Genomic DNA, 18,692 nt, shown 5'->3' with positions numbered 1-18,692 from the left:
TAGAGCCCTGGTGTGGCACTACAGGATAATGCCACAAGATAGAATTTATTCTCATGGTGGGGGTTCAAACCCACCAGGCGCTCCTTGGAAACACTACACAAAGTTGCTATGAGTTGTACCCGAAGGCATTTAACAACAGCAAAGTGGTCACATAAACTTCTCACGCCGATTCACAACCTTGATTTGGAAGCGAGAGCCACAGCATCCTGAGCATGACTACTACACAAAGTTGAAGAGGTGTGCTGGTGGCGCTGCAGGGTAAGTACGGGACTGCTAACACCAGCAGTTCAAACCCGTCAGCAGCTCCCAGGAGAAAGATAAGGCGTTTTGTTCCGTAAAGGTTTACAGCCTCAAGGCCACCTAACAACAACAGGTGCTTTTCTGTTGTTGTTAAGTGATGTGGGGTCAGTTCCGACTCATAGCGACCCTATCTATATAGGGTTTCCGAGAAGCGGAGGGTGGGTTTGAACCGCCCACCTTGCAGTTAGCACTCCAGTGCAGGAGGGTGTGCCTTGGGGAGTGTATGTGTGTGTGTATGTGTGTATGTGTCGGGGGTGGGGGGCAGGTTATGCCTATGCCTGCTCTGAAGGAAAGGGACTTTCTGTTTTCAGATCCCCTTTCTCTCCTTTATGGAATTCATAATGTATTCAAGATTCATTCACTGATAAAGATACTATGTGGAGCAAAGGAAAAAGGTCATTTCACCAATGAATACTATATTTAAATACATTTTAAAGGTTATTCTGTCATATGTCTGGGACGAATTTGTTGGTTTGACAGAAAGAAAAGAAAAATAAAATTCGATAAACACTCTAGTTCCCTTACCCATTTCCCTCCCACATCTTCACAGCCCTGACACCAAAATAGAAAATAACTAGAAAATCACGTAGTACTTTTAACAAGCCACAGATGTGGAACAGAAGATGCCGTGAAAAAGAGGTCTTCACCAAACGGAAGTGAGAAAAAGAAAATCGAAACAAAACAAATGAGCAAACAAACCACCAAAACCAACCCAAACAAATATGAATAGGGGCAGAGACAAAGAGGTCTAACCCCCTCAGAAAGAACCATCCTAGAATAAGGGATACCACGGCGGTCTGAAGGACGCCACTATTCTGACCAGCAGGGGGAGATAATGGATCAGCACTTGGTCTTGTCAGACTGAAAACCACCATTAGGGCGGTAACCTTTATACTTTTCGTTTTCTTAAAAAATTTATCTTCTGGATCTTCCTACTATAGAAGAAAGAAAAGACAAACTACTTTCAGCACGCGCGCGCGCGCACACACACACACACACACACACTCCTCCGAGATGATGGAAATAACTAGAACCTGATCAACCCTACAATCTGTGTTGTCTTCTCTGCGCTGCAGCTACTCATAAAACCAAGATTTTTAAAAGTACTCACTTCATAAGATTGTGTGAGAATGAAATTTGATAATGCATGCAAAATACAGTATCAGACATATTCTCAGGCCCTGCTTCAGACCTGTTATCCTTTTTAACAAGTCCTTCAGCTAATTCTATGTACACTGATGGTGGTGGCGGCAGTGTGCAGTGGAGTCAGTTCCGACTCATAGTGTGACCCTGTATAGGGTTTTCGAGGTTGTAAATCTTTACGGGAGCAGAAAGCCTCATCTTTCTCCTGCGGAACGACTGGTAGTTTCAAACTGTTGACCTTGAGGTTAGCACTCTTAACCACTACACTACCAGAGCTCCTTTATGTACACTAAAGGGTGAGAATTATTTCTCTGGGAAGAAATCTGCCCACTCAGATAGCTAACCAAGTTTTTTGTCATTACATATCCCATGAATATGAATTATGGTTCCCTCCTGAAATTCCAAAACCATCTTTTGTTGATTCACTCATCTGTGTGCCCAATACTGTGGCAGATACAATGAAAAAGAGACAGAGAATCTGCCCTCTGGGCTTACAGTGTAGGTGAATCCGGAATAGGAAAAGCTAATTAACTCTAGAAGCCAAGTCTAGTAAATGTCAAATGAATTATAAAGATGATAAGTAAATGCTGTATGAAATGAAAGAAATGAAAAGTCACAATTATAAGGGGGAGGGGGGAGCTTGCCAGAAATGACCACTGCCAAGCATAGTTGTCCCTCAAAAATAGCTGTAAATCATTTTCAAAAACAAGACAATAAAACAGACCTTATCTAATTAAGCTCCTACTTAAAAGGATCCTCTAGCTTTTAAAAAGCCCATTTTCCTTTAACAGCTATATTTTAAAACAAACATGAGAACACTTAGAGCTTTTGAAAGTCCTTTAGTTTCTCCCTTTATTCCTTCAATCATTCATAAGAAAGGACAGATTTACATAATACAGACATAAAGACTTGGCAGAAGCCATTATGTAGTACCCTTGCCTAGAGTGTTCAATCAGAATATCTATTGAAAATTTCACTTTAGTGTGGTTGACAATGGGCAGTGGTGCCATTCATCTTATAGACCAATACAATTGGGAATTACACTTCTTTTTCTCCTGAATTCTTTTCCCCCATAAGAATGTATGATATCTTCCTAATTGCTATTGTCACAACTGTAAAGGTAGAAGTTGTGTAACAAAAAGAGAGGAGTAGTTAATCTTGCATTCCAGGAACAGAGGACCCTAGGACCATCAAGAGGGAAGAGCAACTGACACACATGGGGTTGCCATGAGTCAAAGTCGCCTCTATGGTAACTTGTTAGTTGGTTGGAAGATGGATTCTGAGACCCTGGTGGTGGAAATGGTTGATGCTGTCAGTTTCTAACCGAAAGGTTGGAGGTTTAAGTTTACTCAGAGGTGCCTTGGAAGAAATGCCTGGCAATCTCCTTCCAAAAAATTCAGCCATCAAACACACTATGAAAGGGAAAGCCATCAAAAAGAAAAGGAAGGGTGTAAAAAAGAGAGCTGGAGAGAACAGATTTGGAAAGGGATAGCGGTAATGACTGTGCAGCGTGGGGAGGGAGTTTAGTTGGTGGGAATGGATTGTATATACACGGTTATATATTTTTAAAAAAAGAGGTTTTTAAAATAACTTGTGGAACACAGTTCAAGGAGCTCTGATAGCGTAGTGGTTACGAATCGGGCTGCGAACCTTAAGGTCAGCGGTTCGAAACTACCAGCTGCTCCGCGGGAGAAAGATGAGGCTTTCTACTCCCGTAAAGATTTACACCCTCGGAAACCCTGTACAGGGTCGCTATGGGTCGGAACCGACTCGATGGCACTTAACAACAACAACAACCATTAGTTGGGGTTGATTCAATGGCAACTGGTTATCTTTGTAAAATATTTCATCCACACCAGAAATATAGTGCTACTTGAAACCCACCAGCTGCTCCTCAGAAACCTTACAAGGAACCAACTTAAAAGCATCAAGAAAGATAGTATACCATGGCAGTCCATGATATATTCAGTATTATTTACCAGTACTGTAGGATAAAACACTGGACTCCAAGGTTAGTTTGAACTGAAAGGTCAGCGGTTCAAACCCACCAACCATTCCTTGCTCCTCAGAAACCCTATACCAACTTGATGGCACATAACAACAATTCTTCTTCCTTAGTCATTGCCCAGTTTTCATATGCATAGGTTGTTATTATTGTTAAGTGCTGTCGAGTCAGTTTCAACCCATAGCAACCCTGTATAGGGCTTCCGAGGAGCGACTGGTGAGCTTGAACCACTGACCTTGCGGTTCAAACCGACCTTGCAGTCCAGGGCATTAACCCACAGCGCCACACCAGGACTGCATAGGGGGGGCAGTTGAAAATACCCAGGCGCACCTTAGTCCTCAAAGTGACCTCTTAGCTTTTTAAAACTTTGAAGACGTCTTTTGCAGCAGATTTGTCCAATGATCTCTTGACTGTGTTCATGGGTGTTGATTGTGGATCCAAGTAAAAGTAAATCCTTGACAACTTTCTTATTTTCTCTGTTTATCATGATGTTGTGAGGATTTTTGTTTTCTTTATGTTGAAACAAAACCATGCTAACTGTTGCAGTTGTTGGTCTAAGGGCTTCAAGTCCTCTTCACTCCCATCAAGCAAGGTTATTGTCATCTGCAAGTTGCAAGTTGTTAATGGGTTGTCCTCCAATCCTGACAGGCTAAACCTTAGGTTAGAAGACACAGACAGGTACAATAATTTAATGAAGGCTGATAGTGCATTTAAGTTTCATTCATGATAATCACATTGCAAACACAAGCCCCATTTTTATTATTTTAATAGCACTTTCATGCAGTCATGGTGTGATGCTGTGGGATAAAGTACTGGACTGCAAGGTTAGTTTGAACCACAAGGTCAGTGGTTCAAACTCACCAGCTGCTACTTGGAAACCCTATACAGGGTTGCTATGAGTCAAAACTAATTTGATGGCACTTAACAACAACAGTAGCACTTTCAGACCAAAGGCAGACTGAGAGCCTATTTAAAGGGTTGATTGGTGTTGTTACTCACAAGTTGTTATGAAAGAGATGAAGATGTATGAGTAGAATAAACAAGATTTGAAAATGGAAAATAATAATTAGGGGAGCGGGAAATGATACCAAGGTTTTTGTGTTCAACGTTTCTATGTTTGGCTCTTAAAGGCTAACCTAAGGTGCATACTTTTCATACACTAAAGCAGCATAGTCCTTCTTTTGCCTCTTTGAACATTCCTTCTCCCTCATCAATTCCCACTTGTACTCAGCTCAGGCCATTTTGAGGACTTTAGCAGTTTAAAACAGATGAAGAAGAGGCAGTGGATTCACTATAACTGAATCATGTCTGCCTTGATTCTTTCCTTACATTTTATTGGTTTCCTGTCCAAAAGCTGCTTTCTTCTGATTTCTGGTTAGGCTCCAGGATGACAGGATCTGGGTGCCATGGGAGGGCTTTAATCATCCATAGCAGTTTTCTCTTTGTCATTTGGGATTTTGTAAGACATTTTCCAGGCCTGGATTATGGTTGTTCTCTTCTGAACTGGGAAATATGAGAGCTTTTTGGTTTGTTTATCTTAGAGATATATGTTCTTGTGCTTGGTGAATGCATAAACATTTTATTTCTTTGCTTCTTATTCCACAGAGGTGAACTAGACATAGAAGCTTCATTTTTTTTTTTTTTTAATCAAAAATTTCCCCTGACAAAAGGGTGTTGTAGGAAAAACAGGTTCTGTACTGTGGATTTTTGATGATCACCATGAACAGGATCAAAAGTGTACAGCAGCGTTAAAACATGCAATCTCAGGGTTAATAAGTAAGAAAAGAAATGGAAGTAGAACAAAGAATATTAAATTGTATTATTTAGGGATTATCTCAAATGATTTTAAATTCAAATCATCTAGTTACATACCCATGATAAAAATGGAAATGTGGGAAAAGGACAAGGAGAAGACAAGAAGAGACTTGGGTACAACGCAAGTCATTTGATTGTAGGCTAATCTTTCAAAGCTGGTGCTAAACTGGAGACATCTCCAAGTGTAATAGAAGATTTTGTAAAAACAACAAGCACTGGCCAGAATGGAAAAGACTAGAGTTTGGAGTCCTGGTGTGGTGCTGCAGAATAATACACAGGACAGCAAGGTAAGTTTGAATCACAAGATCGGCGGTTCAAACTCACCAGCCACTCCTTGGAAATCCTATACAAGACAAACTATGAGTTGGAACTGACTTGATGGCATTTAACAAAAGCAACAACAAGTGAAGTTTAAGTACTTTAATGACTTGAGAAATCTGTGAAAAGCTAGTCCTGACTCAACTGACTCAGCCTCTCTTTAAACTAATTTTGCCTCATGGTGAAAGTGGACCATATTTACAGTCCACAAAGGACCATTTAAAGTACCAGAATTTTAATAATAGATCCCCCGACTTTATATTGTCACTGTTCTCTACAGAAACAATGATGTCATGAAGTTGAAATTCGGGTTCCAGCTGGTGGTCAAGGCTTTAGGAGAGTACGGAGGGTTGAAGTAATTACTGAACATCAGACTGGCAGGGACATAGCAGCATCCAAATTGCCAAAAACAAAACAATACAAAATATTCAAAAGTCCTCAGTAATGTTCGACACTGATATTACAAATGTTATAGGTGTCCTCTGCCCTTTTATTATTATTATTATTATTGTGATGAAAATATATGCACTATAATATTTGCCAACACTACTTCCGCATTTATAATTCAATGACATTGATTACATTTTTCATATTGTGCTACCATTATCACTATCCTTTTCCAAAATATCCCACTGCCACTGACATAAAAATGTCTCTAAAACAAAAACAAGAACTTCCCCCTTACCTTCTCTCCCACCCCTGATAATCATTAATAATATTTGCTTATTTCATAAAAGTGAGATTTTTGTACTTTTTGGTATTTGTTATTTCGCGACTTGGCTTATTTTTTTCAGTATAATGTTGTCAAGGTTCATTCATTCTCTTTATGTCTAGCCATCCATCCACTAATGAATATTTAAGCTGTTTCCACCTTTTAGCTAATGTGATGAGTGCTGCAATGAACATTGGTGTAAAGGTTTCTGTTTGTGTTCCTGCTTTCACTTCTTTTGGGTATATACCTAAGATTAGGATCACTGCATTATATGGTATCAACTTTTTGAGGAACTGCGATAATGCTTTCCACAATGGCTGCACCATTTTAAACTCCAGTTTCTCCACAACCTTGCCAACAGTTGCTACTTTCCTTTTTTAAAAAAAAAAATTTTTATTTTAATTACCATTATAATGAGGGTGAAGTGATAGCTCATTATGGTTGCATCTCCCTAATAGCTAATGAAAGGAGCCCCGATGGCACAGTGGTTAAGTGCTCAGCTGATAACCTAAAGGTCTGTGTTCTAACCCAACAGCTGCTACTCTGGAGAAAGATGTGGCAGTCTGCTACTCTAAAGATTTATAGCTTTGAAAACTGTTCTACTCTGTCCTATAGGGTAGCTATTAGTTGGAATCAATTCAATAGCAACAGGTATATGTTTATTGGCCAATTGAATATCCAGTTTGGTGAAATGTCTGTTCAAGGCCTTTACCCATTTTTTCATTTGGTTATTTGTTTTTTTGTTGTGCAAGTGTTATATATTTTTTTGGACTTTAGGCCAAAAAATAGCTCCTCAACATTTTCTTCCAGTCTGTAAGTTTTCTTTTCACTTTGTTGATAAAGTTTTTTTTGATGTACAAAACCTCTGACATCTTTTTGAATAGTTAACGGGATATCTTGATGGTGAGGTAATGCCACAGAAACTACTAAGACAGTTTCCAACTTTCTATTTTCATAACTTTATTCAGTATATTAAGAAATTACTTTAATCAACATTTTTGTTTCTACATAAAACCAAGGATCTCTTTCCACATGACTGTGATTCTGTAGTGAAAGAAAGCAAAGCTTTATTTATAAAGCTACGATTTGAAAATTAATACAAGAGAACTTCAAAAAGTTCATGGAAGAATCGAATGATAACATAATAGAGTTTTCCCATGAACTTTTTGAAGACCTTTATATTGTTTTGTTTACAAAGGCTGGTAGTAATAATGTATATGGAAAATATAGAACCCACCAAACTGCCTAGGAATTCAAATTGTTGTTAAGTGCCTTCAAGTGGATTCTGACTCATTACAACACTGTATAGGGTTTCCAAGCAGCTGCTGGTGGGTTTGAACTGCCAATCTTTTTGCTCAAGCTGACCTTGCGGCCTAGCAAGGCCTGCATGGCCACACAAACTTCATTTTAACATTGTGGAAGGAAGCTGTTCTAGATGGCACTGTGCTTTCTAATTTGACTGGAGGTCTAGCAGGAAGAGGGAAGATAAAGAAGAGTTTGAGGGATTAAAAGTAGGGGAAAATGTAAAAGAAATGTATGTAAACTCCTAGAAATAATAAAGAGGAAGTTTCTCATACTGTGTTCTGAGGTATCTTTTCATCTGAAAATGCTACTGAGCTTGCCAACCTGCCACGCCCTTGCTGAGTCAGGCATTGTGACACAACAATCCCTGCTGTCATACATCAGGGTCAGATAACAGCAGGCAAAGGTCTTGCCCACTAGTCAAGTCCAACAGCTGACAGGGGTGACAGCCAGCTGTAGGTGCCCAAGAACTTGGCACACCCCAGTTCCATCTAAAGGGGCACATCTCCTCTCTGCGTAGCACATTTTCAGCCAGATCTAAAAGAACTTCATTATCAAGGTAATAAGTTCAAAGACATTATTTTTTTACAGTTCTTTAGGACTTAGAGTGAGGTGTATACAAATCACAAGAGGGACTTCTGAGTCTGTCTCCTTTTAAGGAGCTCTGGTAGCGTAGTGGTTACAAATCGGGCTGCGAATTAGTAAGGGCAGCAGTTCGAAGCTACCAACGGCGTGAGAAAGATGAGGCTTTCTGCTCCCGTAAAAATTTACAGCCTCGGAAACGCTGTACAGGGTCGCTGTGGGTCGGAACTGACTCGCCGGCACTTAAGGACAATATTCTTTAGCTCTTGGGGAAAAAAAGAAAAAGAAACTTCCCTTCTGAGGGTGTGGGAAGTCTTTCAAAGTAACTTTTCAAGAATTCCCAGATATTCTTGAAAGGACAGCCCAAAGAGATATTAGAGGGTGGTAAGGAGTCCTGGTGTGGCGCTGTGGGCTAATGCGTCAGACTGCAAAGTCGTTTGAACTGCAAGCTGCTCCTTGGAAACCCAATACAGGTAAAGGATGAAAATTTAATATTTACCATGTCAAAGAATAGTCATCAGAGGGCAACTGTCATAGAAACGTTTGGAGAGAGGAGCTGGGGCTGGCAGGAGAGGAGGGAGGAAAGGGAATGAGGAAGGAGGACAGAGAGAAGGAAGGAGAAACCAGGGAGGGAAGAGAGATGGAGGGCGAATGGAGAGAGAGAAGGGAAGGAAGGAGGCAGGGAAGGAAAGAGGAAGGAGCATGAGAGAGAAGAAACGAGGGAAATGAGAGAGGAAGGAAAGAGGAAAGAAGGCAAAGAGGGTAGGAAGAAAGAAGGAGGGGAGGGGAGGGAGACTTGGGAGAGGGAGGGACGGAGTTGAGGAGAATGAGAGAGATTGCTTTGAAGAACTAGAGGGGAAAACTCTGAATTTTAAAGGAAGTTGAGGGTAAGGATACATATTGTTGTTTAGTGCGGTCTAGTTGATCCTGACTCATAGTGACCCTGTATAGAGTTTCCAAGGAGCAGCTGGTGAGTTAGAATCGCCGACCTTGCGGTTCAAACCGACATTGCACTCCAGCACATTATCCCACAGCGTCACACCAGGACTCCAAGGATACATACGGTGGTGGTTATGAGACATGGAGTAGGTTATGACTCACAGCAACCCTGTATAGGGTTTCTGTATAGGGAAAGAGAATTTTAGTAGTCCCTTAATACTTGGCAAATCTATCTATCTATCTATCTATCTATCTATCTATCTATCTATCTATCTATCTACTATCCATATTTTTTTTCTCTTGTTACTTTTTTATGTCAAATTGAAACTCTAGATACCAAGACAACATTACTGAGCTTTTAACTTTGTCTTTCTGAACATAAACGAGTTCTTATATAGCAAAAATCAGTCCGCAGCATCTACCAGTTTCTTTTATTTTCCTTAAACACACACACACAAAACCTTTTAACCACAGGGCTCAGTTGGAAGGTGATAGAATGATTAAAGTGAATTGGCAAAGATTACTTTTTCTTTCTAAAATAAAAATAAATTTAATCCTATACGATCAGCCTCTGATCTTCCCTTCGACATTTTTCTCTTGGCTATATTTGTGGTTAAGGAGCTCTGGTAGCGTAGTGGTTACGAATCGGGCTCACGGTCAGCAGTTCGAAACTACCAGCTGTTCCGCGGGAGAAAGATGAGGCTTTCTGCTCTCGTAAAGATTTATAGCCTCGGAAACCCTGTACAGGGTCGCTATGAGTCAGAATCGACTCCACAACACATAACAACAACAACATATTTGTGGCTATTACATTTGATGATGTTGGACTTTTTTTTTTTTTAACCTACTCTATTGACATTGACATGAGACTTTTCCAGTGGTCCTGAGTGATAAGTGTTACAGTTAAGTGTTATCTAATTTCACTTTCTTAAAGTAATTAGAAAGACTAGTTATACTGAAGGTGGTTGTTGTTGTTAAGTGCGGTCGAGTCAGTTCCAACCCATAGCGACACTTATATAGGGTTTCCGAGGAGCAGCTGGTGAGCTTAAACTGCCGACCTTGGCTCCAATTAAATTAAGGGAAATTTTTGAAGGTATCCAAGAGTGAGTAAGGAAGAATTGAGACAGGTGTGATTCAGTAGGATTGGGTAGAAGGAAATGAATGAATTCAATCTCCCACAATCTCTAGACCTGATTGAGAGACTGGACAGGGCGAGAATGGTTGGATAGGCAGAGGTTTAGATAAGGCAGAGTGCTAACCGGGAAAAGCGGCCGGTTAACCATATTGATTAATTGGCTACGGACCTTTCATCTGTTTGTATCCCAAACAGCCATGGCTGAGAGATGGCGTTCTGATATCAGAAGCTGTCTATTATTTAAAATGTACTTCCCAGCTGGCCTTTTTCCTGGGAGGTTGCGGGAAATGCTCTCCCGAGTCCTGGTATAGCGCTGTAGGTTAATGCAAGGTCGGTTTGAATCACAAGATCGGCGGTTCAAGCTCACCAGCTTGGAATCAGTTCTGAGGGTCTAAAATCCATTAAACTATGGATTTTACTAAAAGATAATAATCCTGTAAAAAGCTTGATGATCCTGAGCATCACTTGCCAAAGCTCAAACATTTCAGATTGTCCACCCAGTGTTCACTCCATCAATGCCTAGGCCTATGAAACACAGAAGTGGTTTCAGAAAACTCTCCAGAGATTCTTATCCAAACTTATCTGGTTACTAAAAACTCTACTATATAAGTCTCTCAGATCTCTTTTCTTTCTCCTTCTAGATGTCTGATGATATTGACTGGTTACACAGCCGCAGGGGTGTGTGCAAGGTAGATCTCTACAGCCCAACAAGACAACAAGATCAGGATCAAAAAGTGGTAAGATAAATTAATTTCACCAAAGAGTGGAAAGGATTGGCTTATGGATTGCCACAGACATTTTGGGGCCTAAGAGAGGGAAATATTGGGATTTCGCCAGGCAACTGGGCTCAATAAGGTCTCCAGGGTCAACATCAATCAAGGGAGGGGCAGGGTGAGAAATGATGTCATAGAAGTGGGGAGGGGAGGATAAGAGGGAGCATAAGAGGAGGTAGGAGTGGTGGTTGCTTATTTACCAATCCCTGTTAGCTAATAACTCTTATGACACCATAATGTCACTTAGCTACCAGTATATTAAAGTGGATGATGGCATAGTGTACTTAGTGTTTTCTTTCCCAAAATTCAAATCATTTGCATAGTACTTTACATTTTTCATCATGTTTAAGTTATTAAGTTATTAGTTATTATTATACTAATATATATTGTTATACTAATATGTATTTTTAAAATAATTTTTAATTGACATGTTCCATGTTCTACTAGATATTCCATGTTCTACTAGATATTTTCCCTAATGCACAATTAAAAATATACTCATTAAACACAGAAATGTTTAACTAAGTACCACCTAAAGTATTCTGTATCACAAGTAGTAAAAACACCACATTTTTGGAAATACTAGTGTAGTAAAAAGTACCCTAAACTGGGAGCCAGGGAATGTGAATTCTGATTCAAGATCCAACTTTAAGTTTGTGTCAATTGGGAAAACTAACTTCCCTTCTCAGTCTTTCCAGCTATAAAATATGGACCCGTCTCGGGCAGGTTGGTATCCTCTGCATAATGATAATAATAGCTATTGAGTGTTTACTATGTACCAGACACTATGCTAAAAAAAATTCACAAGAACCCTATGAGGTAAGTGCCATTATCCCCCAGAAGGAAAAAATTAATGGCCTTTTCTCTAGAGTTTTCTAAATTCACCCTCCTCCTAATTTGATGTAGATATGCTTTGTCGATGTGTCCACCCTGAATATGGAAGATAAAGATGCCAAGGTGAGTATTCTTTCCTCCCCTTACAGTTGTAATGGGTGGGAAACTGCTGAGATGTTATCACAAACAGCATAAGGAAAAAAAAAAACAAAAAAAGTTGTGACAGAGAATGGAGAAGTGGAGGGGTCGCAGATGGAAAGTCCTCATTCTCATGAGTCCAGAATCCCTGGTTCAGAGTTTATTGTCACTTTTGATACCAAGTCTTTTTTTCAGAATTTACTTTAGTTGCTGATATGGTTGAAATAATTAAGTATGCCAGAAAAACAAAGAAAAATATCTGTCCAAAAGGTTGATGGTTCTTGAGACTGATGGCTCTGTCAAAGCTTTCAGGAGAGGAAGTCTGCCTCTCCTGCAGGAAGAAAATGGATGATGGGAAATATCAAATTCATGTTTAGAAGTGGTAGCCTAGGGTGGGGAGTGGGCCAACTTGGAGAAATCACAAAAAAACAACTATCCATAAAAATCTTGGTCATTAATTCCACAGAATGCTGCTGGTTCCAGCTCAGAAGGTAACTTAAACCTGGAGAATCTGGAAGAGAAAGAGATTATTGTGATCAAAGACACTGAGAAGCAAGACCAGTCTAAGGTACACTTAACTTCTGAGATTCCACCCCTTCTAATTCCCAAAGTTCAAGATTGAGTCTGAGGACTCGAATTCAGAATTGGTAAGAAAACTATTGTACAACAGGCCCATAAATATGGGACTCTACCCTACCACAAGGTTGGTTTGAGCCCCAAGGTCGGCATTTATAATCCACCAGCCTCTCCTCGGAAATTCTACATAGCGTTGCTATACGTCAGAACTGACTAAAAGGCGCTTAACAACAAGATAACATTCTAGAATACACAAGTCTAAATTCAAGTAACAAGAAATTCAGTGCCCAGGTATCTTGTAATTACAGTGACTCAGAATGCCCTCTCCTGATTCCCAAGTACCAAAGAGAAACTTGTCATTCTTGCATACATGCTAGTGTATTTTAATACACACTTACAATATACATGTGTATGTAAAACATGTATGGTCACGTGCAGTAATGTGACATACACATATACAAATTTTTTCTAACCAAAAAATAAAAACTTGCTGTCAAGTTGATTCTGAATCACAAGTAGCACATATTTAACATACTTATTTGTATGTATTGACACATACTGACATACATGCTAGATATGTGTATCATTGACACATACATTCTTAAGTGTTGGCTTAACATATAAATATAATATAAACTGGTACCCAATTCAATGACATATGTGGTCATTATACAATCACCTGGGAGCGCTGTAGCTCTGTAGGATAAGGATTGTACTGCTAACCACAGTCATGGCAGAGAATGGAAAAGTGTAGGGGACTCAGATGGAAAGTCCTCATTCTCTCCTGCTCACCAGCTACTCCGCAGGAGAAAGATGAGGCTTTCTGTTTCCACAAGTATTTACAACCTTGGAAACCCTATCCAGGATCACTATGAATTGGAACTGACTCAATGGCACTTAACAACAACAACATACAGATTACCAATGTACAAATATTTATATCTTAATACACATATACATTAATATAGTAATGAATGTGTATTAATATGTGAATGTATACTTTAAGATATATTAATGCATTAATAGCTGCATGGAAAATGCTAATGGTTATAGATATGTTGTTGTTGGTTGTTGGTAAGTACTCTCAAGTTGGTTCCAAATCATTGCGACCCTGTAGAAAGTGTATAAGGAACAGCTGATGGGTTTGAACTGCCACCATTGTGATTAGCAGTCCAGTGCCTATCCTACAGTGCCACACCAGGACAGATGCATATATGTACTCAAATTGACATGTTCATTTATATATTCAGAGATTGTTGTTGTTGTCATGTCATCGAGTCAGTTCTGACTCATAGCAACCCTGTATATATATATATGGTTTCTAAGGAACAGCTGGTGGGTTTGAACTGGTTAGCAGTTCAATGCTTATCCTACAGCTCTACATCAGGAGTCCATATATGCTCATATTATGAATATATACACATCCATAATGTAATACATACATGTACAAATATACATACTAACATGTACATATAGGCCTATAGAGTAGACATATACAATGTGTATCCATTTCAACATAGTCATACATATGTACTGGCATATGCACACATTTACATACTGTGTATTTTCACACTAACAATACAGACTGATACATTCTCACATATACATTCATATGTTGACATACATACATCAATATATATACAGTTTGACTCATATGCATACAAAAGCAGCATACATTTATGTAATCATACATATTCACATCCACATAGATGCACTGCTATATAAACTGACGTACACACATAGCAAACACATTTTCACAGATTTTGACACATATTAAGATGATCACACATACTCACATGAATTGACAAACATACTGATAGCACTTGTGTATAAAGTATACAAGTATATATATACTTAGCATGATAGCTTGTGTGGTTGCCGATTCTGCTTGAATGTGCATTAACGAATATAATTGTATGTATGTTATGTTCCCAGATAAATTCCAAAGGGGGCAAATCACCAATCTGTATATTTTAGAAGATGCATCTTCTAAATAAAATAAGGGAAAGAAGTAGCCTACCCAAACTCTTATGTCTTATGGATTGGTGTTCTTTTTTTTTTTTTTTTTTTAGACGGAGGGATCTGTGTGCCTTTTCAAACAAACTCCCTCTGATCCCATAAGTGTCCTCAATTGGCTTCTCAGTGATCTCCAGAAGTATGCCTTGGGCTTCCAGCATGCATTGAGCCCCTCAGCCTCTAGTTGTAAGCATAAAGTAGGAGACACAGGTGATGAATATCACAGATTACTCTCTGGGAATTGCTATAGCGTTTATGCTGACCAACTGAATATGGATTTTATGGGCAACAGACCTCACAGCCTACATGTAGGAACGACAGCAGCCCAAAACACCAACAATAATCAGAGTCCTTCAACTCCTCCACCCAAATCTCCCAACACTCAGAGGGCAGTTATCTCCCCTGATGGAGAATGTTCTATGGATGACCTTTCCTTCTATGTCAACCGACTATCTTCTTTAGTAATCCAGATGGCCCGTAAGGAAATCAAGGATAAATTGGAAGGTGGAAGCAAATGTCTTCATCATTCAATCTATCCGCCAACTAGTGACAAAGGGAAAAACAGCCCCCGCAGTGCTGTGAGCAAGATAGCTTCTGAAATGGCCCATGAGGCTGTAGAAGTGACCTCTGCAGAAATGCAGGGTCCTGGAGAAGAGGGCAGGGAAAGTGGCAGGAAAACCTTTCTGTATAGCGAAATGTCCAACAAGAATAAGAGTGGAGACAAACAGATGTGCCAGCGAGACAGCAAAGAATTTGCAGATTCTATCAGCAAAGGGCTCATGGTTTATGCAAACCAGGTGGCCTCTGACATGATGGTCTCTGTTATGAAGACCTTGAAAGTGCACAGTTCTGGGAAGCCAATTCCAGCCTGCGTAGTTCTGAAGAGAGTACTGTTGAAGCACACCAAGGAAATCGTGTCTGATTTGATTGATTCCTGCATGAAGAACCTGCATAATATTACTGGGGTCCTGATGACTGACTCAGACTTTGTTTCAGCTGTTAAGAGGAATCTGTTCAACCATGGAAAACAAAATGCTGCAGACATCATGGAGGCCATGCTGAAGCGCCTGGTCAGTGCCCTTCTTGGTGAAAAGAAGGAGACGAAATCTCAGAGTCTGTCGTATGCATCTTTGAAAGCTGGGTCCCATGATCCCAAATGCAAGAACCAGAGTCTTGAATTCTCAGCCATGAAAGCTGAAATGAAGGGGAAGGACAAAGGCAAAATGAAAGCAGAGCAGTGCAAGTCATTGACCAGTGCTGAGAAAGTGAGTGAACATATCCTCAAGGAGACCCTAACAATGTGGAGCCAAAGGCAAGCAAACCAGGGCAAAGTGACTGGCAAATTTTGTTCCAATAAAGAGGAGAAAAGAGAAAAAATAAGCCCTTCCACAGATTCACTGGCAAAGGATCTGATCGTCTCTGCTCTTATGCTGATCCAGTACCATCTGACCCAACAGTCCAAGGGCAAAGATGCATTTGAAGATGACTGTCCTGGTTCTACCATGGGCTACATGGCTCAAAGTTCTCAATATGAGAAGTGTGGACATGGCCACAGTGCCAAATCGCTTTCAATGAAACATTTAGAATCTCACGGGGCTCCTGGACCATCCACTTCTGTAAAGGAGAATCAACATCTGGACTCTGAGAAGCTAGATATGTCAAATATCGTTTTAATGCTGATTCAGAAGCTGCTGAATGAAAGTCCCTTCAACTGTGATGATCTATGTGAAGGAGAGAACAAGTGTTCTGAATCCAGGACAGCTAAAGCAGCTTCCATGTCCAAGAAGTCTGACAGAGGAGAAGAACAAGGCCAGAACAATCAAGAACTTGACTTTATCAGTGGGATGAAGCAAGTGAACCGACAATTTGTAGATCAACTAGTAGAATCTGTAATGAAGCTGTGCCTTATCATGGCTAAGTATAGCAACAATGGGGCAGCCCTTGCTGAGTTGGAAGAACAAGCAGCCTTGGCAAGTAATCTCAATTACCAAGCTGGTAGCTCCAGATGTTGTCATGACGCTATGGCATCACAGAACTCTCAAGACAATCCTGGGCCTGAAGTCATTGTCAATAATCAGTGCTCTACAAATAGCTTGCAGAAGCAACTCCAGGCTGTCCTGCAGTGGATTGCAGCTTCCCAGTTTAATGTGCCTATGCTCTACTTCATGAGTGATGATGATGGACAACTGGAGAAGGTAAGCACTGTAACAAGAAAGAAGGTTGGAATGGGCCAGGGGAGGGATTAGGGTGGTTGGCCTTGTACTTAGAGCACAAAATTGGTCCAATTGTTTTGCAAGTCTGTTTTTACCCTGTGATGCCTGTAATTACTTTAACATCATAAAGAGACACAAAAGTAGTGAACCACAAGCTAAATGCGGCACTGCACACACACTTGACCCTTTCAACAAACTATTTGGTAGAAGAATATTGGGGGATAATTTTTTATGTCTTAAGTTGTGAGTTTTAAGGCCCCAAAAGACTAGAGGTGGGAAAAAGAGCCCCCTTCCTTCTTCCTGAGATGATAGAAGTTTTATGAACCCATTTTTTTTTTTCTGACCTGCCAGAAACAGTTTCAAACTGAGTCTTTTCTTATTTTCCCTATGTTCCTCCCTCAAATGCACAGTAACCACAAAGAAGCTCATGTCACAACTAGGAAAAGATAATTGCTGCTTATTTTTTTAGTTGTCCAGTAGGACAGAGACTTGTAAAAGAGAAGTCATACACTGCACCCTAAAAGTTGTCTCAATCTTCTCCGTTTTGCTCTTTCTTCTTCCTTCCCTCTCTCTTTCACTTTCAGATGTATAGACCAAAGCTCCCAAAGCAATCTAACTGAGAACCTCAGTGCTCACTGCTCTGGCTGTTTCCAGGGAATTTCAAGGAATTATTCCCATAGCACAGTCTCTCATCAAGGCAGGGATTAGGGTGGGGCAGGTGAGGCACCTAGGGCAAAATTTTTTTTTTTTTTTTAATGCTCTAGGTACCTCACTTGCCCCACCCTACTTCTGGCCCTACTCTCCACATCCATGGGGGTCCACACAGAAGACATGCAAGTTCTCTTTCTTTCTCTCTTTCACACACACATATACAACCCCACCCCACAGCTGTGTTTGCTGCATTGGATGGATTCCAAAGAATTCAAATGCTGATACTTACAGAGGTGGGAGTATGGTAACTCCAAACCTTGACCTAACAATTATTAGGGAAGGTCAAGGATAAAGGAAAGCTACAGGCAGCTTCCTCCAGCCCTAGGGCTGTGGCACTCTTGACTCTAATATAGAGTCATTGGGGTGGAGGGTAATTCACTTTGCCCAGATGGGTCCCTTCTCCAAAGCCATCAGGAGGCTCAAGTTAGCTCTGTTCTATCCACAGCTTCCTGAGGTTTCTGCTAGGGCAGCAGAGAAGGGGTACAGTGTAGGAGATCTTCTTCAAGAGGTCATGAAGTTTGCCAAGGAACGACAACTGGATGAAGCTGTGGGAAACATGGCTAGGAAACAACTGCTAGACTGGCTGCTCACTAACCTGTAAGTTAACAACTTCTTCAACTCCTCCCCATCATACTCCCACCAGCAGCTTTTCCTCCCAGCCAAAGCACCCTACCATCAGGCCAGTGAAATGCAAGCTACATGATCATGATCGTACTTCCAACTGCATCTGAGTGGCTGTACTGTACTTGTCTTTGAAAAGCTGAGCAAGAACATGAATTAAAAAAAGAAAATCCTCAAAAAATGTGTGATTGTTTATTTGACCAGACATAGCCAAGGATACAGACTGGTTGGACTGGTGTCCAAATCTCACCCTGAGATATTTTCTGAGCACCCAAGACCCACAGGTGTAACACATGTCCAAATCCTTAGGTAATCTGGCTTGTCCAAACAATCTCAATTCATAAACCATTTAGCATTTTGTCCCTGTGCTCCTGTTTCTCCCAAAATTGCACACCTAACTTGATAATGCCCTTTCTAATCCCAAGGATGTAGCTTTCTTAACTTTTGTTTTAAAGATATGCAGATGATTGGAGTGAATAGAGAGCAAATGCTGTTTGTTAACTGTTGGTGCATGGAGAGGATTGCAACCATATCATGATGCAAAGTATATGATTTGTTT

At 40.3% G+C, this 18,692-nt stretch overlaps 1 protein-coding gene across 1 annotated transcript; it reads left to right on the top strand.

The window, feature by feature from the left end:
* The first annotated feature begins 10,892 nt into the window (after positions 1-10,892).
* Positions 10,893-18,162, top strand: AKAP4 (A kinase (PRKA) anchor protein 4). Its single transcript, XM_006877626.1, has 5 exons — positions 10,893-10,988; positions 11,931-11,981; positions 12,463-12,564; positions 14,645-16,783; positions 17,958-18,162. Exons 1-5 carry the CDS (start codon positions 10,893-10,895, stop codon positions 18,111-18,113), a joined length of 2,544 nt encoding a protein of 847 aa, XP_006877688.1. The 3' UTR covers positions 18,114-18,162.
* Positions 18,163-18,692: the final 530 nt, after the last annotated feature.

The sequence above is a fragment of the Chrysochloris asiatica genome, unplaced genomic scaffold, assembly GCF_000296735.1.
Source record: "Chrysochloris asiatica unplaced genomic scaffold, ChrAsi1.0 scaffold00541, whole genome shotgun sequence".
NCBI lineage: Eukaryota > Metazoa > Chordata > Mammalia > Afrosoricida > Chrysochloridae > Chrysochloris > Chrysochloris asiatica.
The sequence above is the reverse complement of the archived record's forward strand: the minus strand, read 5'-3'. Positions and strand labels throughout refer to the sequence as shown.

Excerpts from the sequence above, each read along its gene's own strand:
- AKAP4 (XM_006877626.1), top strand. The coding sequence starts at position 10,893 with ATGTCTGATGATATTGACTGGTTACACAGCCGCAGGGGTGTGTGCAAG. Across the intron at positions 12,565-14,644 it reads AGAAGCAAGACCAGTCTAAG|ACGGAGGGATCTGTGTGCCT; the intron begins GTACACTTAACT and ends TTTTTTTTTTAG. Across the intron at positions 16,784-17,957 it reads ATGATGGACAACTGGAGAAG|CTTCCTGAGGTTTCTGCTAG; the intron begins GTAAGCACTGTA and ends TTCTATCCACAG.